Source organism: Notechis scutatus, chromosome 2, assembly GCF_049901735.1.
Source record: "Notechis scutatus isolate UNSWTSFEM ecotype Mainland chromosome 2, rNotScu1.2, whole genome shotgun sequence".
Lineage (NCBI taxonomy): Eukaryota > Metazoa > Chordata > Lepidosauria > Squamata > Elapidae > Notechis > Notechis scutatus.
In genome coordinates this window covers 22536532-22563422 of record NC_142010.1, presented here as the reverse complement: position 1 = coordinate 22563422, position 26891 = coordinate 22536532, and the positions used below count along the sequence as shown (strand labels likewise).

Genomic DNA, 26891 nt, shown 5'->3' with positions numbered 1-26891 from the left:
ACAAAGTTACAGTCATACAGTCACAAGTGGGAGGGAATGGGTGATAAGGCGTGATGAGAAGATTAACAGTACCAGTAGTGCAGACTTAGTAAATAGTTGGACAGTGTTGAGGGAATTATTTGTTTAGCAGAGTGATGGTGTTCGGAAAAACTGCCCTTGTGTCTAGTTGTTCTGGTGTGCAGTGCTCTATAGCGTCGTTTTGAGGGAAGGAGTTGAAACAGTTTATGTCCGGGATGTGTGGGGTCTGTAAATATTTTCACAGCCCTCTTTTTGACTCGTGCAGTGTACAGGTCCTCAATTGAAGGCAGGTGGGTAGTAATTGTTTTTTTCTGCAGTCCTAATTATCTCTGAAGTAATAATCATTCATAATTAAAGCTAAACCTTCATTTCTATGCACATACTTATCAGTTTCATTTGACAAAGATCAGGCCACTTTCATTCAGATCTCTTAAAACCTTTCTCTTATTTTCAGAAACACTCAACATATCTATTTTTGTCCTTTGCATTTCATTTCATTTCATGAATGAATTATTTATTGGCCAAGGGTGATTAGAGACACAAAGAATTTGTTAATTCTTAATTTTACCATGTATTCCTTTTCTACTCCCAAGTTGCAGCTTTCATTCTCTATCAACCTTTACCAGGTGGGTCCAGAAATACTGATTTCCATTGCCCTTCTTAGTCAACAGAGGCTTATTAATGCCTTTTAAATAAATAAAGAAAATATAAACTAAAGTCCCAGCCTTCTACATGCCCATATCATCCACAGTATTGTTTTATCTATTGCTGCACAATTCTAGACACTTTTTTTGCAAATATTCCAGAAGTACAGTCAAAGCCCAGTTCTACTCATGGAATATTCTAATCTAGATAAACTATCTAATTTAAATACTACTTTGACAGCTGATGACTGTATCTCATCAACTAGGAAATACCTGTGATATCCAGATATAATTTGATGTGGTCAGATAATTTCACGTCATGTGAACTTACATTATATTCTGAACCCATTTTAAAAAGGAAAACCACACCAAACAAATGGGTCCAGAAGCTCTAGATTACCAAAATCCTAAAGATCATAGTGAATCTACAGCTTAAAAGTTTTGTAAAAATCCTGAATGGATCTTTAATTTGTTTATCAAGGCAAATCAAAAATTTAGAAGAGAAATAAATACAAAACCAACACATAATTTTTTGTTTTTATACCCTTATTAAACTAATTAAAAGAATATATAATATATAATATTAATTAATACAATTTCAAAACTAATAATCATGATAATAAAACATTGGGTTGGGAAACTATATAACTCCCCAAAATGAGCCATATTACTAAAAATCTTCCTCCTTGACTATTGAAAAAAGCAACCTAAAATTTGCACAATGACCAATCTAAGGCTTTATTAACAATTCTTAAAGTCTGTGAAAATTATGGATAGAAGACCAAATCATATGAGTTAATATTCCAACTGAAATAACATCTCCAACTGCAAGATAATTGTAACAACATATGCTATTGTTCTCTAGTGTCCAATATATGTCCAATATTTATAGGGATTTTGGATGTTGTCTTGGGAAACAGATTCCATCATGTTGTTTAAAATAATCCTCAGATGGTGAGTCAGGATACAATATTCAGGCTTGATATTTCACAAATTGTATAAATAACTTCTATCAATGTCTTGACATTTGTCTCTTTTTAAATGTGTAACCATCCAGAGTTGTTCTACAGTCTGGAGGCCCTGGGAATGAATTTCATAAATAAATAAATGTTTCTATATAATTTATGGCGGTCAGACTAACTCAAGAAAGATTTATTTTGGTGAGATTATGAGTTCCTTTGCATTAGATGTGTTGGCTGGATAACCATTTGTAAAAGGTATTTCCTATATGGATTCCCTGTCTGAAGGTTGACAACTGAAATGAAGATCTTATTGCATTTCTTTCCTTCCTTCCTTCCTTCCTTCCTTCCTTCCTTCCTTCCTTCCTTCCTTCCTTCCTTCCTTCCTTCCTTCCTTCCTTCCTTCCCAAAATAAATACAATCCAGTTGAAATTGAGTTGTATGATACTGCTATGTACCATAAGGTATGAATACAGCTAGAACTTCACTCACATCATTCCAGATCACTGTATAAGGATTTAAAGAAATATATCTGTAGATTTCCATAGGCATAAGCCTTATATTGTTCTGATTGGCTGCAGGACTGCTGTAGTTGGAGGGAGGAAGATGATACTTGACAGATGGGAGTTTTTCACTCTCACTTCTGCCTTCACAGACATGACACTAGGTAGAAATCCTAAGCAGGCATAAGATGCTAGGTCAAGCTAATTCCAGGCTGTCTATATTGATGAGTTCAAGCAGTCTGACAGCTATTCCAGTGATAACTTTTCCATTGGAACCACAGTATCATTATTACTTTTGTCTCTAGTGGAAGGCCATTTAGCAGCAAACCAATCCCACCAGTTATGCATCACAATCAGATACTTCTTCTAATCTAATAATACTATTCCTACAAAACATACAGAGAGTTAAGACTTACTCCCCAGCTCTGTTTGGGTTTTGCCCCAAGCGTCCTCTGTTTACCACCTCTCAGAAAGAGATGGGGTCTCTTTTGAACTGCCAGCTAGCAGCAATGACCAGACCATCTGGGTCCTGGTCTCTGCCACGCTGAATGAGTCACTTCTAGTTTCAGTTCCCCTCTGTAAATGGGAATGATGGATGATACCCAGATCATGAATTGCATTGCAAATTAAAGTGATCAATGCCCCATAAGTAATTCAGGGTGGTAAGTGAGACAATGTGATGGATGGTTACAAAGAGGAATAACGACATGGGTTGGGAAAGGGATTCCTGTGCAAGTGTTTTTGAGTTGCCTTTCTGTTTAGATATAGTAGATAATGAGTGTTTCAACAACAACAACAACAACTAAAACATTTACTGAAGCCAAACTGGAAAAAGCAGAAGTAGAATAAAGGCACTATTAAGTATCAAGGGTGGGTACCAACATGAAGGATTTCATTTGATATTAAGGTTGTCCCAAGTCATTTCATAGCCTGTCAAACGACAAGTTGGTCTTACTTGCCCCCTCCAGCTCTGTATCATGGATAGATGCAGATTGGATAACAACCAATTCTTCTTCAAAGCAAGCTGTGAGAAAAGGTCCTTCATCACATCCAAGATCATTAGGCTCCCAGTATATGGACACACATCTTAGAGCCGAGGTGGTGCAGCGGTTAGAGTGCAGTACTGCAGGCTACTTCTGCTGCCTGTCAGTTGCCTGCAATTTGGCAGATCGAATCTCATCAGGCTCAAGGTTGACTCAGCCTTCCATCCTTCCAAGGTGGGTAAAATGAGGAGCCAGATTGTTGGGGGAAATAGGCTGACTCTGTAAACCGCTTAGAGAGGGCTGTAAAAGCACTGTGAAGAGGAATATAAGTCGTAAGTGCTATTGCTATCTTACCCTTTAAGAAAGAGGATTGACCACAGGATCAGGATCAAGAGATAAGAACATCGGCATCTTTCTCCTGAGCAATAATTTATCTGCCTAATGATAGAACCAGACCTCCTTATCACTACAAGAAGAAAGAATGGATAGGATCTGTTTTAGTGTGGCTAGACGATTATACCATAAAGTACCCCATGCAGGAGATGACCAGGCTGAGCCCGAGGGAGAGGTCAAACCCATAATCAGTCTCGAGTCCCTTTGTACCCCATAACAGCCCTCAGTCCAGTCCACCTGGAATTCTGATGACTTTTATCTTTGCTTTGACCATTAGTACAACTAGCCCTCAACTTACAACAGTTGGTTTATTGACCATTCAAAGTTCCAACGGCATTGAAAAAAAGTGACTTATGACCGTTTTTCACACTGACAAACATTGCAGGTCACATGATTTACCTTTGGATTCTTGACAATTGGTTCATATTTATGACGGTTGCAGCGTCCTGAGGTCACGTGATCCCCTTTTGCAACCTTCTGATAAGCAAAGTCAATGGGGAAGCCGGATTCACTTAACAACCGTGTTACTAATGTTAACTTCGGTGATTCACTTAACAACTGTGGCAAGAAAAGTCATAAAATGGGGTAAAACTCATTTAACAAATTTCTCACTTAACAACATAAACTTTGAGCTCAGTTGTGGTCATAAATTGAGGAATGCCTGTAGTTCAGATTCTTGTAGAGAGCATTAGTATATAATAGCAATAGCACTTAGACTTATATACCACTTCACAATGCTTTTACAGCCCTCTCTAAGCGGTTTACAGAGTCAGCCTATTGCCCCCAACAATCTGGGTCCTCATTTTACCGACCTCGGAAGGATAGAAGGCTGAGTGAGCCTGGTGAGATTCAGTCTGCCAAATTGCAGGCAGCCAGCAGTCAGTAGAAGTAGCCTGCAGTACTACATTCTAACCACTGCGGCACCACAGCTCTTATATTCTCTTGAACTGTTTGGGCTCTCTGATTTTCTGGACTCAACACCACCCCTACTAATAAAACTTCATTAGAGACTTAACAACTACTACCTGGAATTAAAATACTACAGTGTATATATGGTTTGTAAGAGGGTAAAGTCTTGGATAAGACATGGAAACAATGCAAATGCACCTTAGGTTTGCTTAGTGACCATCATTCTGACTGCTACACATAGACACACAAGGGCTTGCTGAACTTCTAATTTGAGGCCAATTAACAAAGATTCTTGCTCCCAGAAAGGTACATTGCAAGCTATGAATCAGTAGAATTGATTTCAGAGGGGTGGGTGGGAAGGAGTATCTGACTATTTACTTACTTGCCATAGCTTGGTCTTTGGACTTTGTGACCCTGAAATAAAAGGAATTGGATGAGCCTCTATGGGGAACTTTTCCAGCATTAATTTTACAATGAGTAATAGTTTCTTAAATGGAGACAGTCAGTTTGGTGTAGTGGTAAAACCGTGAAGGCATCAGGCTAGAAACCAGGAGACCATGAATTATAGTCCCATTTTGGGATTATAAAGCCATCTGAGTGACCTGGGGCCAGTCACTTTCTCTCAGCCCTAGGAAGGAAGCAATGGCAAACCACTGCTGGAAAACCTTGCCAAGAAAACTGCTGGCAATCTCCAAGAATCATAAGATTGAATGGAAGAAAAAATGTTCAAACATTTAGAGGGCTTTCTTCTTTAATGCACTGAAAAGTCCATTTTCTTTTTATATGTATAAAATCTCTCTCTCTCTCTCTCTCTCTCTCTCTCACACACACACACACACACACACCTAGGGCTTACTTTGTGTATTTTATTTTAACCTCCCCCCAACACAATGACTTAGCTTAAAGAATAGGAGTGTGAGAGTCAATGTAGATTTCTTAATAGCAAACCTTGCTTTCCTTGATCTGTTCCCTTCCAGATGGCCATAACGACAGTGTGTGGTGGGAGGTGTAATCCAACGCGTTTCAACAACACCCTGTTGCATAAAGCTGCAGTATAATATTTGCCTGTGTGCGATGCTAGCTTTGCAGCTTCCATGCATTTACAAGTCATAAAGTGGATCGGTGTTGATTTGAATCCCTGGTGTTTTAGGCAGAATTTATCTTTCCTAACATCTTGCCTCTGGTTTTTTTTTTTTTTTTTTTTGGTTGTTATTTTTGAACTGCGTTCTAACAATTTCATCAAAGTAGTTTTGCATCTGAAACACATTGGTTGGTGGCTGACAACAAAGAATTACACGAAGAAAGAAAGAAAAAAAAGGATGGGGAATTTCCCAGTGGTGAGAGGCAGAAGCATAGATTGTTCAATTGTTCTGCTAGACTAATTATTTTTTATGGAAGAAAATGTTTTCTTTCTATGAGGCCAGCACTAAAATGCAGCATCTTTGGTGCAGGAGGTAGGTCCAGTCATGCCATTTGGCAGACCTCCTGAAAGGGCAGATGCTGGCAGGGGACCTGGAACAGCTGATAAACCCTAGAGAGCTAAATTGTGTTGTTTTTTTAATTATTAAACTTACGAGCATTGCAGCCCAGAAAACGGTTCTCTGTGCCAGAGGACATTGTGCTCGCATTTGCAGGTCATGCTTAACCCAGTTACTGAATTAAATCATTTTATGGATTTGCAGAGTAAATTGAACCATAAATTAACCAAACAAATTAGGTTTGCAAACTTGCTAAGCTGCAAAATAAGCAAATTGAGATTAAAAATAATCATACTAAGCATGTTTTTTGGGGGGTCCAATTTTTCTGTCTTATCCAATAGTAAGTTGTGGTCTACTTTATCAAATGTAAATTACATGCAAGTAAATAATAGCTACAGCATTCGCTGGTCCATTAATTTTCTCACATTGTCAAAGAGCGCAATAAGATTTGTCTGGCATGATCTGTTTTTCACAAACCCATATTGGTCTCTGGTTATACCTTTGTTTCTAGGTGTTTGCAGATTCATTGTTTGATTATCTTTTCCAGAATCTTCCTAGGTACTGATGTCTGGCTGACACGTGGAACCATTTTTCCCCCTTTTTTGAAGATGGAAACCACATTTTCCAGTCATCTGATAGTCCAGGATCTTTGAAAAATATGGTTCAGTGGTTCTGAGATAACCTACTCCTGACCTACCCCTTTAGGTATATAATTAACATAAATGTATCTTGTATTAATAGGTCTGACATCTTGTTTAACTTAAAGACCGTCATCATATTTGCACTGTTACAGCAACTCCAACATTGTAGTTTGGTTTATAAACCTGCAGTCCTTCAGAGTTTCTTGAATTTTGTTTCATGCTAGTTTGGCCAGTGAGAAGGGTACTGGAAGTTTCAGTTCAACAGCTGGAGGACTAGGTTTTTCATATCTGGGTTCTGCCTGATGCACTACACTTCAAGCTGTAGTATTATATGAGAGAGAATTTGCACATTGCTGTGTTTCTCCTCCTTATATTAAGAGATTACCAATTTGTTTATGTGCTGTGGTAAAGAGATAGAAAGATGGTTGATGAGATTGGTTTTACCTTCTGTTTCCATTAATCTTGTCGTCAAAAGTTCAGGGGAGGTATTATTTTGCCTTTTCGGGGGCAATCAGTGAAGCGCACAAACATTGTTATTTTTACACACAAGGTAATGAGCAATTGTACCTTACAGATGTAGTTGGTGACTTGTTCTCCCAGACATCAAACACAATTAGCTGTCACGAATTAAAATGTGATTGACAGTTTCCCATATTAGATTTTAAAGTGAAGGGCAAGAGAGGGAGAGCTACTCTATTTGCTTACTGGCTGCCTCTTAGTAATTCTGACCTTGGGATCTCTGTCCTCTTCGATAAGCAACTGTTGAAATATGACCAGGAAGAACAGACTTCAGCCGGTTTAGTTTTTGTCTCCCAAATCTTCTAAATCAAGTTTTAAATGGATTTGAGATTGTGATTTGATTATTCTCAGGTCCACTCAAGCATCAAGATGCCAAGAGCACACGACTTGTTTACATGTTTGGAAATCTACAGTGCTTATGGTCTGCCCACCAGTCAATCAATACTTGCTTCACTTGGCTAATAGCTGAGTGTAAACAGTTGTCAGCCACTCTTGCTGGACTTTAACAGAATACTGTGTCTTGTCCCATCTTCACAAACATAAAGGAATGTACAGAACATAGAATAATAGAGTTGGAAGGAGCCTTGGAGGTTTTCTAGTCCAACTCTCAGCTCAAGCATGAAACCCTACCCCAGGCCTGTCAACTTGGCGGCCTGTGTGCTGGATGTGTCACAGGGAAACCACACGTACTCCAGCTCTGCAAAGGCAAAAAAAGGTGCAATATGTCACGATGTGTCACGTGACACAATCAAGTTTGACACCCGTGTCCTATACCATAACAGACAAATGGTTGTCCTCTTTTTCAAAGCTGCCAGTGATGGAGTACCCACAACTTCTGAAGTCGAGCTATTCCAATAGTTGATTGCCCTCACTGTTAGGAAATTTCTTCTTAGTTCTAGGGTGCTTCTCTCCTTGATTAGTTTCCATCCATGGCTTCTTATCTTGCCTTTTGGTGCTCTGGAAAATAGGTTGACCACCTCATTTTTGTAGGAGCCCCTCAAATATTGTTATCATGTAACCCCTAGTCCTTTTTTCATTGGACTAGATAGACTCAATTCCTGTAACCGTTCTTTGTATCTTTTAGCCTTCGTATGTTTTAGCCATTAAATCTCCATGTCCTTCAGAATTCCTAGTGATGGTGCACTGGTTTGGGCTTTATTTATTACAGATCATCTGATCAAACTACTTTACTGTTTAATCATGAAGGCATACTAGCTCTATACTGCAATCCCAGGAAGTAGGATACATCAAGAATTCCCTTCAGTCAGATCACAAAGTTCCTTTTGGAAACAAGCCACTGTTTCCCTCCATGTCTGAGATGGCGTTCTGTATCTTGTTACAGGATGGCCTGGTTGGTGCATACCAGTCCTTCAAAGATTAGAAGACCAGGGGTGGGATTCAAATGTTTTAACAACCGGTTCTGTGGGCGTGGCTTAGTTGGTGGGCGTGGCCAACTCAATATCACTCACATTGAGGCACACATCTCCTCGCCTGGCCTCTCATGCCTGTGGGGATGCTGCAACAGTCGTAAGTGTGAAAAATGGTCATAAGTCACTATTTTCAGTGCCATTGTAACTTTGAATGGTCACTCCACACAAGCAAAGTACCAGCAAAGGAGGGGAAAAAATAACTCCAGAGAAGTTCCTGAGACAGGAAGTCTAGTCCTGCCAAGAATGTAATAAGGGTTAATGGAGAGGCAGTTTCTGTAAGCAACACCAGAATGTTTCCTTCCTGCCTTCCTTACAGGATTAGGCCAGTAATTTCTTCTAACAACCGGTTCTCCGAACTGCTTAAAATGTTAACAACCGGTTCTAGCGACTAGTTGCGAACTGGTAGAATCCCACTCCTGTAGAAGATACAGAAATTACTTTCAATGTAAGCTCCAAGCTACAACTTTTAATAATCACCAGGAGGGTGGGAAGTTGACCTTGCTCTGATTCTGGGATTGTACCTTTGTCTGGAGAACATACTGGATGTTGCAGAGTGAGTCAAAAATTTTATGTGTAGGAATGTTTCTGTTTTCAGCCTACCTAAATAACTTAATTCATAGAATCATAATGCTGGAAGGGACCTTGGAGGTCTTGTAGTCCAACCTCCTGCTTCAGGCAGGAGACCTCATTGCATCTTGGACAAATGGTTGTCCAATCTTTTCTTGAAAAGTTCCAGCAATGGAACATCCACAACTCTGGGAGTTAATTCTCTCTGAGGTCCAGCTTGGGATTGGTCTGCCAGTGGAGAGCCAATGGAAGAAAAAGCCTCATCTGTTGGGGTGCTGATATTGTGGGCCTCCCCCATTCTTATAAAAAGGTGTACTCTAATACCCCCCCCCCCCACTCCCTTTTAGTACTGGGATCCTGGCAAAGGCAATTTGTAGATTCACTCCGTTTAAGACAGGCCAATATTTAATGAGCTATTAGGCTGCTTCTTCAGCTTATTATTCTACTATTTTTAAAATAATTCATTACAGCAGCATGTCTTTCTTTGTGTGTTGGTTTATTCCTACTGGTTATCATTTATTTATTTAGCGTATGGCACGTGTTAGCCAGGAATCACCGAGGTGCCTGCCTGCCTCTATGAAAGGAATTTTTTGGGGGGCAGTGTTATCTTTACCCCCGGGACACCTGAATGCCGGTAAGCATTTGGGGGAAGCTCCTTTCTTGTCCCTCCGCAGTTTATTCGCTCACGGGAATTGAGTCCCAAGCTGCAGGCCTCAGCGGTGCGCAGGCCCAGCGTCTTACCGTGTGAGCCACCGCGACCCCATTCCTACTGGTGGTTGAATTTTAAATAAATGCTTTTGAAATTGTTTCTGTAGACCAAAATGTAGAAGGAATAATAACATATAAATAAAGATATCTAAGGGTTCTCCAGGATATTCTGGAAGAGTCACATGGGAACAAGGATTTCCTTTGCCTCAATCACACATCCATAAATGAGAAATGCAGATCTCTCTTTAGGGATGAATGTGATACACTGTTGTACATTCACAAATTTTGCTGAAGCTTCCCAGAGAAAAGGTTTCCAGGCATACAATATAAACATTGTTAATAATAAAAGAAAAGGCAAAATGTACATGTTTGTGTTGTGTCACAGAGTACCAAATCTTCACATAGTATGATTGCTGAACACGTATATAGCCTGTCAAATGTCCTTTGAAATGTAATATTATCAGAAAGCATGAGGGTTTGAATTGCAACACATTCATTCCGGAAATGGGAAAGACAAAAATAGAAAAAGTTATTACACAAGAGCAAAGTAATATCTACACTAGTTGTGACATCTTCTGCAATTTATCCTGACAGATTTTAGAAGATTTCACAGCCCGGTTACCTTGGTGGAAGAATCACATGATTCACTTTTCAGTAAAATGGACCAATTCAGAATACAGATGGGAAAAATGTATTTGCATGTTCGTTTCCAAATCCTTCCCAGATAGCTCCATGGACATAGAGACCCAGCATGCATGTTCAGGAAAAATCAAAGATTTTCTCCAAAAATATTCTTTCTCACTTTGGCAGAAATGTTTTATTAGGAAGTGCATTAAAGAGTCACTCTTTGAGTGAAATGGGCAGGACATAAATTTAAAACATAGGTAGGTAGGTAGGGACAGACAGACAGACAAGCAGACAGGCAGGCAGATGAGGCAAAAACCTATATGCATCTTCAAGAAGGCAGGGCAATCAAAATTGTATAGGATGATCCTTGGGTTCTTCTAGTTGGACTCTTATTTTTAAATAATTTCATAATTCGTGGCCATTGTTTTGAGTTATGCTTGAAAAACTGGGCAAATTATGGTGTGCCACATTTGGAGTTTATACTATACTTTTTTTTGACTTGCTCAAGCAGGCCCACATTTCCTTCACCACCAAACTGCGCACATTAGAGTGCAAAGCAGGAGCAGTTTTTATGCAGGTAAGGAAGAGTTTGCATTTTTAAAAATAGCTGCAGTGACAAGATTGAGACAGTGACAAGCAAAGATCAACCCTGCCATTTTTTTTAAAAAAAAAGTTAAAAATAAAGTTTATTTAAGTTTCATATATTTAAAACATTTAAAGAGAAACAAACAAACATATAAACAAATATATATACATATATATATATATTGCAGCAGGTATTAAGCATTGATTACATTTTTCTTTTCTTTTTTTTCTTTTACCCATAACATTGACGTGATCTACCTTGTTACAATACCTTCCTCGTTCTTTTAATGTTTTAATTTCACAGAATACTTTATAATTAAATGCACGTCCTTCATAATTTCATAACTTATTCAGTTATCAAATGTTGCTTTTTCTTTAACGATTCGTAACAACAGTTCCAAACTTTGTAGTATTCACTATCTTTGTTGTTTTTTAGTAATTTGGTTAGGCTGTCCATCTCTGCACGCTCGTGAATTTTTTTAAATGACCCTGCCATTTTTTAATCGCTATTGTTTCTGCTGGAAGGAAACTCATTAATTCCTTCAACAATGGCTCCTGTCCTCCCAGTACAACTAATATGAAAGGGGATTTTATCAAGGAAACAGTAAGAAAAAGTATAGGCGTTCCTTTTTGCTTGATCCCAATTCAGCCCTACCCATTGCCTATTCATCTTGAAAACATGCGGGATAAATGCACCCGGCACTTGGCATAGTTAGATTAGTTTGGCTTCGGTGATCTTATCTGGTAGATCCAGAAAAAAATGCAGGGTAAACTTCAGCAAGGAGCCAAGACAAGGATGCAAAAGCTGTCCACTTGCCCTCCCCCCCCCCAAAGAAAGGCGTCAGCCCAAGGGGGTGGGATCCCAAGAGGGCAGCGATAGTTCAAAAAAAGACCAAAAATAGTTTGTATCAGAATCAGACACACGGAGCCAAAGAGCAATCGGTGTTCCTTTTCCAGGACGAGAAGAATCAGCTATGACAGTGAAGGCTTTTAGAGTCTGTGAGACAATGACTGGCCTTTTGGAGGTCTACTGATGGAGGTCTGACCCCCTAACTTTGCTGTCTACCCATAACCATTTGTATATTTTGCTTGGACATCCTTTCTCAGCCCAATCTGGCACAAAATCGGAACGCTGTTGATCCTAAAGTTAGGCAGCCGCATTTTCCTTGTAAATCTAGTCTACTCTGTGAATGGTCTTCTAAGCCATTCCTGAATGTGAGCATCAAGGATCTACTGGAGGAGAGCAGGCCAACTGGAGTGGCTAGGAAGTGTTCCTGCTGTTGCTTAGCAACCCAATTCACATTTATTTTTATCCCCCTCTCTTGTTTCCCTCCTTTCCCCGAATGACAGCCTGGAGAGGGGCTGAAGTTGGAACTAGACGGCAATCACCTACAGAATGAAGAGCAGATGATCGAAAGGGGGCACGCTCTCCTTTTAACCCATTCCTTAGCCAAGGAATTAAGGATGGCATGCATCATAATTGTATCTCTTCATTACCTTCACTATAATCCCATGAAATACATTAGACAGAAAATGTGCAGCCTAAGGTCACCCCGTGAGCTTTGGGAGTAAGCCACAGAATTTCTCCCTCTCGTCCACTATCAGGGGACCCCTCTAATCACTTCACCATACTCAAAAACCATCTAATACAGATAATCAAGGACAAAAGAGCAAGGACGGTAGTCAGGAGTAAAGAGGGTAAGAGCAATCGCTGAGCATATGACACGGAGGAGATTGAGTGGGTTCAGTTAGACTCAGTAGACAATCTTGATTCTGTCAATGTTAAATTTCTTGTCGGGCGCATGCAACTAGATCCACTGGTGAAAGGGCTTGTTGGCAACTTTATTGTGTTTTACTTATATTGCAAGAATCTCCCCAATCTGGTTGTTTCAGATCAGGTTCCGTGGAACTTTTTTTTGGGGGGGGGGGAGGAATTCAGGCTCTTTGCACTGCCTCTTGTGGCTGTGCAAGGACTCAAGGCTAGTTCCCTACTTGACTTCTTCTCCCTCCCTGATTGGCAATATTTCTACCACCTTTCATCTCTCCTCTAAAAATTGAGGCGAACTCTATTGTTGGCGTTCCTTGAGCTAGGTTTGTGAGATGCAAACATTTTATTAACATACTGGAAGCATCAGTAAAAGTTGCGATGGCGCAGTGGTTAGAGTGCAGCACTGCAGGCTACTTCTACTGACTGCCGGCTGCTTGCAATTTGGCAGATCGAATCCCACAGGTCTCAAGGTTGACTCAGCCTTCTATCCTTCCGAGGTGGGTAAAATGAGGACCCAGATTGTTGGGGGAAATAGGCTGACTCTCTAAACTGCTTAGAGAGGACTGTAAAAGCACTCTGAAGTGGTATATAAGTCTTAAGTGGTATTGCTGTCAGTGCAAGAGATATGGGAAAGCATCTCCAACAGTCTACTTCATCATGAGTTCAGCCTTTCTCAACTTGCTTTTGTTGTGAAAGCCACTTGGTAGTGCGAGTATCCCCAGTAGTGAAGTGCATGCTTGCAGGGCTAAGGACCCAAGTTCACCTTGTCTTCTCCAAGTACAGTTAGTCCTCAACTTATGATCACAATCGAGCCCAAACTTTCTGTTGCTAAGCGAGACATTTATTAAGTGATTTTTTTTTTGCCCCACGACTTTTCTTGCCGCACTCGTTGAGCAAATCCCTGCAGTTGTTAAGTTAGTAACACGGTTGTTAAGTGAATCTGGTTTCCCCATTGACCTTGCTTGTCAGAAGGTCACAAAAGGGGATCATGTGACCCTGGGACCTTTGAACCGTCATCAATAAATATGAGTCTGTTGCCAAGCATCTGAATTTTGATCACATGACCATGGGGAGGCTTGGGGTCATAAGTGTGAAAAATGGTCGTAAGTCACTTTTTTCCAATGCCGTTGTAACTTTGAACGGTCCTTAAATGAACTGTTGTGAGTTGAGGAATGCCTGTAACATTAGGAAGAACCTGAAAATCTCTATAAAGTTGGTCAGTGCAGAAACCAGATCTCCAACATGGGCCTCCATCTGTTCATTGCCCATGTCTCATCTGATTTTTATTTTATACATTGTTTTAAAAGGAGAAAGTAGCATGTCGCAAAAAGCACTACATTCAAGCATAATCTTTATTTCTTGGAAAAGCTTCTGGGCCCTGTGGAAGCAGCCCAAGGCATCCATAGATAAAAATAGACGTTCTTAGATAGGCTGCATTAATTTGGGAATAGCAATTGCATTTACGTTTACACACCTGCCCATACTGTTTTACAATCCACTCTGAGCGGTTTACAGAGTCAGCATATTGCCCCCCCCCCTGCAAAATACGGGTCTTCATTTTGCAACCTGGAAAGGATGGAAGGCTGAGTCAAACTTGAGCCAGTCAGGATCGAACTCTTGGCTGGGGGCAGAGTTTGTCTGCACGCTAATCACTGTGCTCCCATGGAATAGCACCAGTTAACCAGAAAAAAGGGACAAAGGTAAAGGCAAGCTGTTGAAGAGCTAGAGAAGGTTGTGGGAAGCAACCTCACCATTTTCCATTCTGCTAAGAAAGACCATAATATTCTCTAGATTCCAAAACTGTTTAAAGGTAGTCCACAACTTACGACCAGAACTGAGCCCAAAATACCTGTTGCTAAGTAAGACAAATGGGAGTTTTGTCCCATTTTCTGACCTTTCTTGCCACAGTCATTAAATGAATCACTGCAGTGGTTGGTAACATGGTTGTTGAGTGAATCTGGCTTCCTCATTGACTTTGCTTGTTGCAAAAGATGATCACATGACACTGCAGCCATCATAAACGCATGCCAGTGGCTAGTCATCTGAATTTTGATCACGTGACCATGAGAACGCTGCAACAGCCGTGTGAAAAATGATCCTTTTTTCAGTGCTGTTGTAACTCGGACAATCACTAAACGAATGGTTGTAAATCAAGGACTACCTATATTTATCCCTCCAATCAGTCCCTGGCATAGAAAAAAACTAAGCAGGATGGGCCATTGCCAGTTTTCTTCTTCCATCTACAACAATTACCTGTTCCTATGTTTATTTCTACCAGAGAATGACCTTGATAGCTATTTTGCTTTTTTTAAAATATAGATCTTTTTCTAGTGAGCTATCTTGGGTCTGGTTTCTAAGACAGATTCATCTGTTGTTTTCGTTCTTGAGTTGGAAGTGTTTAGCCTTAATGGTTCTCTATTAGTCGTTTATAATGTTGATTGGGATGATTTGGCTCACGTTCACTTAAAAAAATCACTAGGAGTCGGTGTTGTTTGGCATCTCCCTCAGTTTGTGCTCATTTTTCCCCTTGTGTTGTACTTCTTTCTTTTCCTCGCACTTCTGGAGTAACGCTAATCAATAGTCACACAATATGTTCGCAGAAGCTGTGATTCAGGATCTGTATGAATGTTTCATGCTGAAGGGTTTTTTTTTTTTTTTTGGAAGTAGATGGCAGATTGCATCAACAGTATTTTTAACACCCCCCCCCCACTTCTCTTCGTCTCCTTTTTCAAGGAGCCAAGCCAGTATGCCAGAGCTAAAAAATAATAATAGTGTATTTAAACTACAATGGCAGCTTCTTTGCGCTCACTCAGGAGAAGGAGATTTTTTAGCAGAAACGTGGCAGATGGATCTTTCCGCGTGCTGAATTTTTTCATACCTCCCTTGTCATCCTGCTCCTTTCTCTCCCCCCACCCCCCCACAGCAAAGGTCCATCTTTTCAAATAGCTTGTCTCTTACTAGAATTCAGGTTGTACATTTGCAGGGCAGATACGCCTGGCCCATTGTAAGTGGCTGGTCAAAGGAAAAAGATGCAAGGAGAAAGTTAAGACCACTGTCTCCCATTTAATTTACGTCCAAAATCGTCCCTTCTTCTTCGTATAGACTGGAACTGGAACAACAGTTTATAGACCAGGGGTGTGCAACTATGGCTCCTTTACGACCTGTGGACTTCAACTCCCAGAATTTCTGAGCCAGCCACACCTGGCTCGGGAATTCTGGGAGTTGAGGTCCACAGGTCGCAAAGGGGCCGTAGTTGCACACCCCTGGTCTATAGCTCCCCATACTGTACTCTGTATTCCAGGGGTGGGTAATTAATTTTAATTAATTGTTTTAATTATTATTTTTTTCCAAGAGGCCACGTGAGAAACTGGGACTGTTGTAGAGGGCCGAACCAATAGGGCTGTGAAGATGTACAGACCTGCACAGAGGCACATACATAAATAAATTTTAAAAAAGCAGTCGCCTTCAAAATAAAAGCAGTGCAGTTGCATTGTGTGCGTGGCATACACTTATGTATATACGATTTGTAATTTCCAATTGATCTCACGTAGACTGGACTTGGACAGCCAAAGGGGGCTGTAAAATGCCCAAGTCTGCTATGTTCCTATCTAGTTCTTTCAACCCCCATTAATCATTATATTACCATAATTGTAGCCTCGGGAGTTTCTTTTAAAAAAAACAACAATAAGCATCTATTTTACTTTAAAAAAAATCTTTCCTCAAGAAATCATAAAATGGGGTGAAATACAAAACACAAATCTCTTTCATTCGAATTTATCATCTTACTTCTCTCTTGGTGATTAAAAAAAAATAGTTTAAAAATTCATGAAGTCTTGTATTCCTGTGCTGTAGAAAGATCAAGGAACGGGGGTTTAAAATAAATCCCCTTGGCTCTGAAACTGCTGGTTAATTGAGTCTTCTTTGCACTTCCTGATTTATGGGGGCCAGCCCAGGAATGGGTTTTCTGCCCACATTGAATTATCATTGCTAGTCTCTTATGAAATAATTTCCCCCTTTTCTCTCTCACAGACACAGACACATTCCACACAATGGACAGATTTTATTTTCCCGACTTGTAGCCAAACACTTTCTAAATCCACACATCCTCTTGCTTCCCTGCAGGCTACGTGTTTTTCTGTCTCTCACTTCTTCCTCCAAAGTGTCACTTCAGAGTTTATTGAGGTTTGTGTGTGTGTGTGTGTGTGCGCGCGCACCTGGGTGTGTGTGGAATTTCAATTCCTAAAAATCTAGACTTTCATGGTCACTGAAGGCATAATTGCTGAATATGTACAGGCAGTGCATTTGAAAACCAAGAGGGAGAGGGTGAAGGAGTCTTGGAGGTGTTTTGATCCTCTACTCCTGACCCCCCATTTAAGAGGACCTTATTGTGGCTGCTAAAAGGTTTCCCCTCCATGCACATGTAAGCCTGCGTTCACTACCAAACCTGTGATATGTTCCCATGCATGTGAATGGTTGAATTTGTCCTTGTAAGAAAAGATTCACACAGCAAGCTGAATTGATCCAGAAGTGGCTATAGGTGGAGAAATCAGCCAGGGCCCAGTGGCTCAGTACACTAAATGGTTTATATTCACTGGCCATATCTCAAATACAGTGCAGGTGACTACAATTCAGACCAGAATTTCCATCACTAAGCAAGGCAGTTGTTAAATGAGAGCTGCAGTGGAGCAGTGGTTAGAGTGCAGTACTACAGGCTACTTCTGCTACCTGCCAGCTGCCAGCAGTTCGATTCCCACTGGCTCAAGGTTGACTCAGCCTTCCATCCTTCTGAGGTGGGTAAAATGAGGACTCAGGTTGTTGGAGGCAATAGGCTGACTCTGTAAATTGCTTAGAGAGAGCTGTAAAAGCACTGTGAAGCGGTATATAAGTCTTAAGTGCTATTGCTGTTGCTAAATGAGGCACACTTCATTTTACACCCTTTTTTTTGCCATGGTTGTTAAGTGAATCACTGCAGTTGTTGAGTCAACTGTGCGGTTGTTAAAGCGAATCACACTTCTTCCCCTCATTGGCTTTGCTTGTCGGAAACTGGTTGGGAAAGCCTCACTTGAGACTCTTCAAGAAGAGATTGGACTGCCATTTGTCAGAAATGGTGTAGGGTTTCCCGCTTGGGCGGGTGGTTGGACTAGATGACCTACAAGGTCCCTTCCAACTCTGATTATCTGTCATCTGCCTCAAATGGCGATCAAATGACCTTGGGATGCTGCTACCATTGTAAGTAGATGCTGGTTGTTGAGGGCCTGAATTTTGATCACATGATTGTAGGGGATGCTCTGACAGTTGTACATGGGAGGAATGGTTGTAAGTCACTTTTTCCAGTACCACTGTAACCTCGGCTACTAAAAGAATGGTTGTAAGTTGAGGATTACATGTATAGCTGCCATACCCTTATATGTCGTTTCTTGAGGAAATGTCCAAATAAGGAGTGTGATTTCTATGTAATGCTACTTTTTTCAGACAAGAACTTGAAAATAGCCTTTCAAGTCACTGAGTCCTATGCCACCATTTGTAAGATACCCTTGCTAAGGATCGGAACTTCTTATAACAGTATTTTATTTTGATTTATTTTAGTAATTATGTTCTTAATTATTGTTAGACTCCTTCACACTCATTCTTTTTCTCCTCTAAATAGATATACGTAGAGAAGGATGTAATACTTCCTTTATTCAATATCTTGCTTGCATCTGGCCTCAGGGGTGGAATAAATAAATAAAACTTGTGTAGCTGCCATGCTGACCTTTAATAAGGTTCAGTAATAATAAATTAGTAGTGTTAATATTAATTAAGTTCAATGAGGATCTCAAGTTTTTCAACCACTTGGATTACTTAAGAATAAGTGTTGCTCTTTCTCTTTCTCTCTCTTTGTCAAGGACAGGATTTTGTCATTGCAATAAATACTGACTTAGGAGGAAAGGATAAATAATAAGGTTACCCAAACGGGTTTGTCAAAAATATTCCAGCAGAATTTACATGGGTGTCGGCCTTTTCCTTCATCTTCTTGTCTTGGCAAACGGAGAGGCCAGAGGCAAACCAAAGCTTTGGTTCTGCTTTTGCTTAGAACGGTTGAGAGAGATGCCAATACTTTGCTGGGAATTCAGGGTACACTGTCCTTGTATACAGATAGTCCTCGATTTATAACAGTTCGTTTTTGTGACCATTCGGTCGGAGGAAGTTCGGCATGTGACTTTTCGGTACGCTGAGTATTTTGTGATAAAAGGCCACCTTGGATGAAGGGCACAAACTCAGTGGTGGGATTCAGCCCAGTTCGCACCACTTTGGGAGAACCGGTTGTTAACTTTCTGAGCAGTTTGGTGAACTGGTTGTTGGAAGAAATCGTTAGGGCAGAGAAATGTTTTGTTAAATTATTTGAATCCCACCACTAGTACAAAGAGTTGAGGTTTAGGTGGGTTTCTTTTTATATCTACCAATACCGAACCTTCCGAATCTTTTTAGAAGTTGAGGGAGGGCTGCAAGGGAGAATTAATAAGTGGCTAGTTGTCAGAACATCAGCTTTGCGTAGGAGACCTGGGTTCAACAGGCTTTTATTTAATCAGTGAGTTGCTTTGCCTCTGTGTATCTCTTTTACTAGGCTTACGCTCCTCCAGTCATCAAGCTACAGGTAGTCCTTGACTTATAACAGTTCATTTAGTGACCGTTCAAAGTTTCAAGGATACTAAAAATATGACATGACTATTTTTCACACTTGCAGCATCCCCAATGGTCACGTGAGCAAAATTCAGGCACTGGGCAACTGACTCGTATTTATGACGGTTGCAGAGTCCCGTCCCGGGATCTCCTTTTGTGACCTCCTGGCATGCAAAGTCAATGGGGAATTCAGATTCACTTAACAGCCATGCTACCAACTTCAGTGATTCATTTAACAGCGGTGGCAAGAAAGGGGCAAATGGGGCAAATGGGGCAAAACTCATTAAGCAATTGTCTTCCTTAGAAAACAAAAGTTTTGGGCTCAACTGTGGTTATAAGTTGAGGACTACCTGTACTTTCTTTCATAAATTTACACTGTATCTTCGAAGTGGTTTGGTTGCTCTAAGTGAGCCAGGTTTGGGCCACAACAATTTGATGCTGTAATTTGGGACAGAAGGATCACTTACAAGGATACTCCTACCAGTTACCAAGGAACTGCCAAATAAATTAACAACTCAACCCCAAAAATATCCTACCAATGACTACTCCAACCAACACGGACAGGGCAAGCCACTACACACTATAATAAACTGAGAGCAAATCCCACTTCCTACCAGCACTGATGATGTTACCTAGTTTGGCTAATGAAACGTCTGCAAGAAAACAACCAAGCTCAGAGGGCACCAAGGACCTCTCATTCTTACTACTTTTAGAGACTTTTCTGCTGCTTCCCTTTCCCCTTATGATCCTGAACCCCTTTGAAGATACACTTGGAGGATTTATTTTCTGAGAAGAATCCTGCAAAGTGTGGATTTCAGTTAAAAATCCACTTAGAGACTCTACAGTCAGTGCAGGTTCAAATGGATCCAGGTACAGTATACAGAAAACTCTGGGTGGGTGAGTTTAAATTGTTTGTAGGTGAAAGGATGTATGTCCAGTTTAGGGTTTTAGATTTTGCTGGCTGACTCAGCAAAAAAGCATGGATGATAGACAGTTTCAAGTCTTTGTGAGTATATATAAATAATGTGTTTTCCAATTGTTTTCCAATTATAAGCATTTTTCTGTATATGTTTATGTGTTTAGTAAAAGTAGGTGAAGTCTTAAAGTCTGTAGAGATTCTCAGTCATCCAGGTCATGGTTGTTCCAAAGGTGTTTTTTTTTCCCCTCAGGAGGCAACTGGACTTTTCTTTTGAAGACATTTCACTTCTCATCCAAGAAGCTTCTTCTGCTCTGACAGGTTGCATCCTACAGAGCAGAGGTTTTCAAACTTGACAGCTTTAAGACTTGTGAACTTCAACTCCCAGAATTCCTCCTCCAGTCATGTTAGCTCAGGAAATCTGGGAGTTGAAGTCCACAAGTCTTAAACTTGCCATATTTGAAGACCCTTGTTTTAGAGGGTCGTTGAAGCACTTGGAGGTTTTATCTGTGTCCTCAGGGTCAGCTGAGTAGTGCTAATGGTTCCTACAGCTGTCTGCAAGGAATATAAATCCTTCCATTCCCCACCATCCAGTCGGAGCTGAAGAAGAAAGAATAAGAAAGTCCAGTTGCCTCCTGAGGGGGGAAAAAGCACCTTTGAGACATAGGTGAACTCTTGCTAAGGAAAATGGGTGATGAGCTCTTCCTTGAAAAGGGAGCTCAGGCGATCCTGAATTATAGAGAAACTTCCAAATGCTTGATCCTGTAAGTCTTCTTCCACAGAAAAGGCATTCACGTGCAGTGAAAAATACACACGCAGATTGCATCTTCTTTTCAAATGATGGTGCTGAAATCTTTCATTTTTTTTAAAAAAAAATTCACCTTTCTGCAGGATTAATTGGTTTGATTTGCACAAGAAACCGAAGCAGGCTGTTAAGGCCTTAGCAACGACATGTGTACAACACGCTAAGCTTCATTAGTTTTCATATTGGGTGTATGCTGCTTCTTCCATTATTGAGTACACTGTGCAAACCCAATCCATCTTGTGGCTTCATGTATCCTAGGAACCCAGAAAATGAATCGATACCACAACCAGGAATAAAATCTTGCCTGAACCTGGCCTCCTTGTGATGTTTTGAGATGATATTTTCAGGGCAGGTTTGTGGGATTAGTGTGCTGTTGGAAAAATAAATGTTGCTACCTTTATGATAGTTGATAGTCTCTCTCTCTCTCTCCACACAGGTAAGGTCTGTAACGCTCAGCTCAGCCCAAGGACTATGCCCACGTGCTTCTGCCTCTTTCAACCATGGAGAGCCCCATGTTTGACACCATCCTGACAACAGACGGGGTAACCCCCGACCCCAGTTGGTCCCTGCCCTACCCACTGGGCTTCCAGGTGTCCCTGACAGGCTTCCTAATGTTGGAAATCGTTCTAGGGGTCAGCAGCAACCTCACAGTATTGGTTCTCTACTGCCTGCAAGCTGGCCTGGTTGACTCGGTCAGCAACATGGTGACCATGAACTTGCACGTACTAGATGTGCTCATCTGTGTGGTGTGTGCACCTCTCACCATGGTGGTCATATTGGTGCCGCCCGATCGCGCTGCCACCCTCTTCTGCTGCTTCCACGAGGCCTGCATCACCTTCAGCAGCGTCGCAACAGCCACCAACGTTTTGGTGATCAGCTTGGACCGTTACGACATTTCAGTTCGCCCCGCACAGCGTGTGCTCACTCCAGCCCGTGCAATTCTACTCCTGGCTGGCGTCTGGGTGCTATCCCTGACTGTATTTTTTATACCCTTCCTCGAGGGCGAGTTTGGACACGCCAGCGTGTGGCAAAACCGTACTGTGCTGTGTGTGGGCCCGGAAGAGTTCCACGCTGAGCTCGGCACCTCCTACCATCTTGCCATCCAGATCCCCACTTTCTTTGCAGCCATGGCGGTCATGCTGGTGACCTATGCTAAGATCCTGCAAGCTCTCAACATCAGCATTGGCAGCACCTTTAAGCGCAGCCAGCGTCGCAAGACGAAAAAGAGGAAGCGGCGGAAAGCAGTAGAGCTGAGTAGCAGCAGCAGCATGATCAGTGCAGGAGAAGCCAAGAGGCTGTCCCAGCCAATGCCCACGCTCCAAGCTCCACCCCCGATGGGTGTACAGGCTTCTGTCTCTGTGATCATCGCACTGCGTCGGGCGGTGAAGCGCCACCGTGACCGGAGGGAGCGCCAGAGGCGTGTTTTCCGCATGTCCCTCCTCATAATCTCAACGTTCCTGTTGTGCTGGGCACCTCTGTCCATTGTCAACCTGCTCATTCTCTGCCTCGGGCCTAGCCCCTTGCTGGGCAAGCTGCGCATCTGCTTCCTGGCCATGGCCTACGGTACAACCATCTTCCACCCACTCCTTTATGCCTTTACCCGCCAGAAACTGCGCAACGTACTCCGCAGCAAGCTGAAAAAACGAGTGGTGTCAGCGCTGCAAGTCGATCCCGCACCTGGGGGCACAATCATCCACAATTCCTGGGTGGAGCCACCACGGAAAGGGTGCAAGGGGCGGCCACGAGGTAGTGACGGGGCTGAGCACTGCCTGACGGAGGCCACAAAAGAGTAAGGGGTAAGGCAAGGGTGCATTTCAGACTAGGTGCCAAGAAAGCTGGGATGGGTTGTAGCAATCCACTGCATAGCTAATCTGGTGAGTGCCAAACATTGAAACCAATGAAAAATGAGAGGCAGATATAGGACCCTTACTAAAATCACCAGAAACTACAGCTTGGTGCTAACCCTCTGACCAAAGGTGCAATGTGGAGGTGAGCAGTATTGCAGCGAGCAGAGAGAGAGGCAACCATTAACACCTTGTAGAAATAACCATTTCCATCTAGGGTCTGATATTGACTCCTCACAAAGCCTCCACTTAGCCAATGGCAAAACCTCCTACCTATCTGAGGTAAAATATGAAGGCTTAAGCCTTCTCTTGACATTGGCCTGTGGCTGCACTAAGACCACTAGAATTACAACAACTATTTAATTACTTAGATAATGCCTAAGAGTTGTAACAAGCAGATGAGTATTACAAGTGTCGGGGAAAGGCATTAAGTTTAGTCAAAGCTAAGTGAGTCAGCAAAAGACCGTTGCGATGCTGGAGTAAGTCCAGGATGGCTAAAATAAGCTCTCCATCTTAGAGACGGTCAAGAAACTGTTAGAAAGGCAGGTTTGGAAAGGCTGGGATAGCCTTATTTTTTTAGAGATCTCTTGCCTTACAGGTAATCCTTAACTTAACACCAGTCATTTAGCAACTGGTTACAATTTCAGCAGATTCCCCCAAAAGGTACCTACGACCCAATTTCCAAGTTCTGCTATCCTCTGGTCACATGACTGCACCTGGTCTGCATTTATGGCTGTTTGCGGTACCTGTCATGTGACCATAATTTATGACGTTTTTGTCAAAAACCCACATTTACTTCAAGTTTCCAACAAAAAGCATCCCCTAGTGAATAATGGGTTCACTTAATGGCTGCCTTGTTCACTTAATGACTGTCACCAAAAAAAAAGATCATAACATTGGATCCAGTCCAATGATTTTGCAATATTTAGATTTCAGCTGAATAAGAAGAGAATTGGAGTACCCACAGAACTTCCTCAGAGGAAAAAAGGTAGCTTTCTCCAAAGGAGGCCCATCCTTCATTGCCACTTTCGTGTGGGCTTCCTCAAACACTCAGTAGATTTAGACTACAGCCATAAGGAGTAATTCTCACCCAGAACCTAGAGTCTTTCTTCTGGGGAGACATAGGAGCTCTTGCCTCACAGTCAGCAAGGTGTGATTCAATCCTAGGTAGAGGCTAATATTTGGAATAGACCCTCCTGATGGAGCAGGGGGTTGGACTAGATTACCTCCAAGGTCCCTTCCAACTCTATTATTCTATGTCTGTGACTACCTAGGATGGGAATTGACAGACTTTTTTTTTTTCTTCCAAAATCTCAGCCTTGCCAGGGAGCCCAAGTGATAGGTACTTCATCTACATGAAGATAGCCTACTGGGATAGGAGTAGGAAAATAAAAGAATGGTCTGAACAAGTAACCGGAAATGCTCCATAGTAAGTAATAATAAGTTGACAATTCTGTTCTTCCAAAGTCATCCTTCAGAAGAGCTCCTAGAACCTCTTTTAAGAACCAGTGATGGTAGAAACGAGAGTTTCCTGTCATGATGGGTCAGTGGGTGCTTAGGACAGTTCTCTTGGTTTGAGCTTAATATTCTCTAGATGAGTCTTCCTTTCCTTTGGCGTCCTTCAGGTAGAAATATTCAGAGCTGTCGTTCTACTATGTCTGAAAAGCACTGCAGACTTTTGCAATCATCCACAGGGACATACATATTCACTAGTAGAAGTCCATCTCCTTACAAATGTCTCCCAGTAGACACACCGGATTTATGCATCTGACAAAGATGATGTCAGAAATAATTATTTATTGAAAATGTTTATAAGCCGCTTTTCAGGGCAAAGCTTCACAATGTGGCAAACACAATGGAAAGTTGGAAGATTCTCTGTCAGGTGTTTTTCAAGCATGGCTTGCTGCAGGATTCTGGGAATGGAAGTCCACACATCTTAAAGCTGCCAAGTTTGAAAAACACTGTTCTATGTTATACTTCAGAGAAGTCTAAAGGAAATTGTTGTGAACTACAGAAACTGCTTCCGGGGTTATAAACAGGTTGCTGAGTAGGCTAACAGAAACCAGGTAGAAGGAACTCTGTTAATTGGATTTGCGGAGAAGGCCCTACCTCACACAATTCAGTGAATTATCATTAAGCGTAGTAACGAACTGATAGTCAGTTGCTCTGGTCCCAACGTGGCAGCCACCTTATTGCTAACAGAGATTTCCAAATTATCTTCACAACAAGCGGCCCCACATAAAGCAAATTGCAATATTCCATTTTGGAGACAACTACTTATGATGTCCTACCTTTCAATGCATCTGTATTTCTGCTATCAAGAGTTTGAAGATGATGCAGTGCTTGTCTGTCTGTCTGTCTGTCTGTGTGTGTGTGTGTCTATAATTGTCATATTCTGGAAACTGAAAAGTCACATGACTGCAGTTGATAAATTAAATCTTTGAAATTTGTCCAAACCAAAGGGACTTCTGGAGAAAGAACCAGATGCTGCCTTGTGAATTAGTTGCTGCCACTTTGGATAAAGTTGAAATGTATCGATTTATCCTGATAGGACATAATCAGTTTGGTGATCATGGATTGTTTTAACAATCGCTCAGAGAGAGTTGCGCAAGAAGAAAACAGCAGAAACAATTATCAAGCCCTCTCACCCCTCGACTTTTCTGCCATGTTCCACTGATAGATGAAATCCTCTCTGAGCTCCCTTTGTGTATAAGCAGGCCAAGCATGGTGGATGACCCCATTTATTCCTTTCCACCAGAGAAAAATAAATCCTTGAATCTTTCAAAGGTGATGCAAAGCTTTTCAAAGTCTGAAGATTTAACTTGATGCCTTTTCATTTTGTAGGCTTCTATTTTCCTCCCCTCTCTTAAATCTTCACTGAAAATATCATCTTTGTGAAACATTCTAAAATACAGGTTTTTTTTGTTTTTACAGTGTATATAGTAATTTTATTAAAGATTACAATTTGCAATAAAAACTAATACAGGCTCAAAACATGAAAGAATAAAAAGAAACAATAGAAGGCGCAGAAGAGGGAGGAGAAAAAAATCAGAAAAGAAAAATAGGAATGTAGTAAAGAAAGTAATATTTGAAGAAGGGTTTCCTGCCTAAGCAGGGGGTTGGGCTAGAAGACCTCCAAGGTCCCTTCCAACTCTATTATTATTCTAATCTAAGTGACTTTCCCCTTCATGAAAATATACAATTTTAGTAAATTATCACCTTTTAAATGGCAACAAATGATCTCTTCCTCCCATATCCCATCTCTTATTTATAAACAAATACAATCCTCACCTTTTCGGTGCTGATATCATCAAAAATCTATTAAGGGGTTACCAGAGATAACGTATCTATTTTAACTTTTGCTTAAATAAACCCATTTTATATTTCTTCCTTTTAGTTCTAACAATCTCGGTCTTCAGTCCTTCAAATTAATGTCCTAGAAATAGCTTGTGAGACATTTCACATCTCCTCAGGTGGGCTTTTTCTCCTTAACCACCTGGTTTTTAGTCTGTGCAGATTATTAGTCCGTGTTGCTTTGGATTGCTCATTATGAAGTTTCAAATAGGTTTGCAAAAGTTTCTTGTTTAAAGAAAGAAAGTGGGAACAGGGGTGGTAATTTGGAGATGTGCACTTTCTGCATCTGAGTGACCTTATGTTCCATTCCTCTGAGGCATTTGACTGGCACATGGATTCAGCCTCTTCAAAGACAGATGTCAGGTGGTTATTCAGTCCTCTTAAGGCCAAGATGGGTCCCTAGTGCCCCCAGATACACACACCATCTCTAAAGCTTTGGGGGAAGACCTCAGAGACCTTCCAAAAGGGAGGTGTGTGTGTGAGCAAGTCCTTGAGTTAGTTTTGACTCCTGGCAACTGTTTGGACACATGCATGCAGTTTTATTAGCAATATTCTTGGAAATATTTGTCCTTGCCTTCTT

The 26891-nt window shown here is 41.3% G+C and overlaps 1 protein-coding gene and 1 long non-coding RNA gene across 2 annotated transcripts in view; one reads left to right on the top strand and one right to left on the bottom strand.

Annotated features, from left to right (window-relative positions):
• LOC113422006 (G protein-coupled receptor 22-like) overlaps positions 1-24926 on the top strand; it is a 60323-nt gene extending 35397 nt beyond the window's left edge. The window contains exon 2 of the mRNA XM_087954434.1: positions 21550-24926. Coding sequence (XP_087810560.1) covers positions 21614-22906 — 1293 coding nt within the window. The 5' untranslated portion in view covers positions 21550-21613 and the 3' untranslated portion in view covers positions 22907-24926. The remainder of the gene's footprint in view (positions 1-21549) is intronic.
• LOC148131919 (uncharacterized) overlaps positions 1-26891 on the bottom strand; it is a 94558-nt gene that overhangs the window by 9754 nt on the left and 57913 nt on the right. The window lies entirely within an intron of this gene.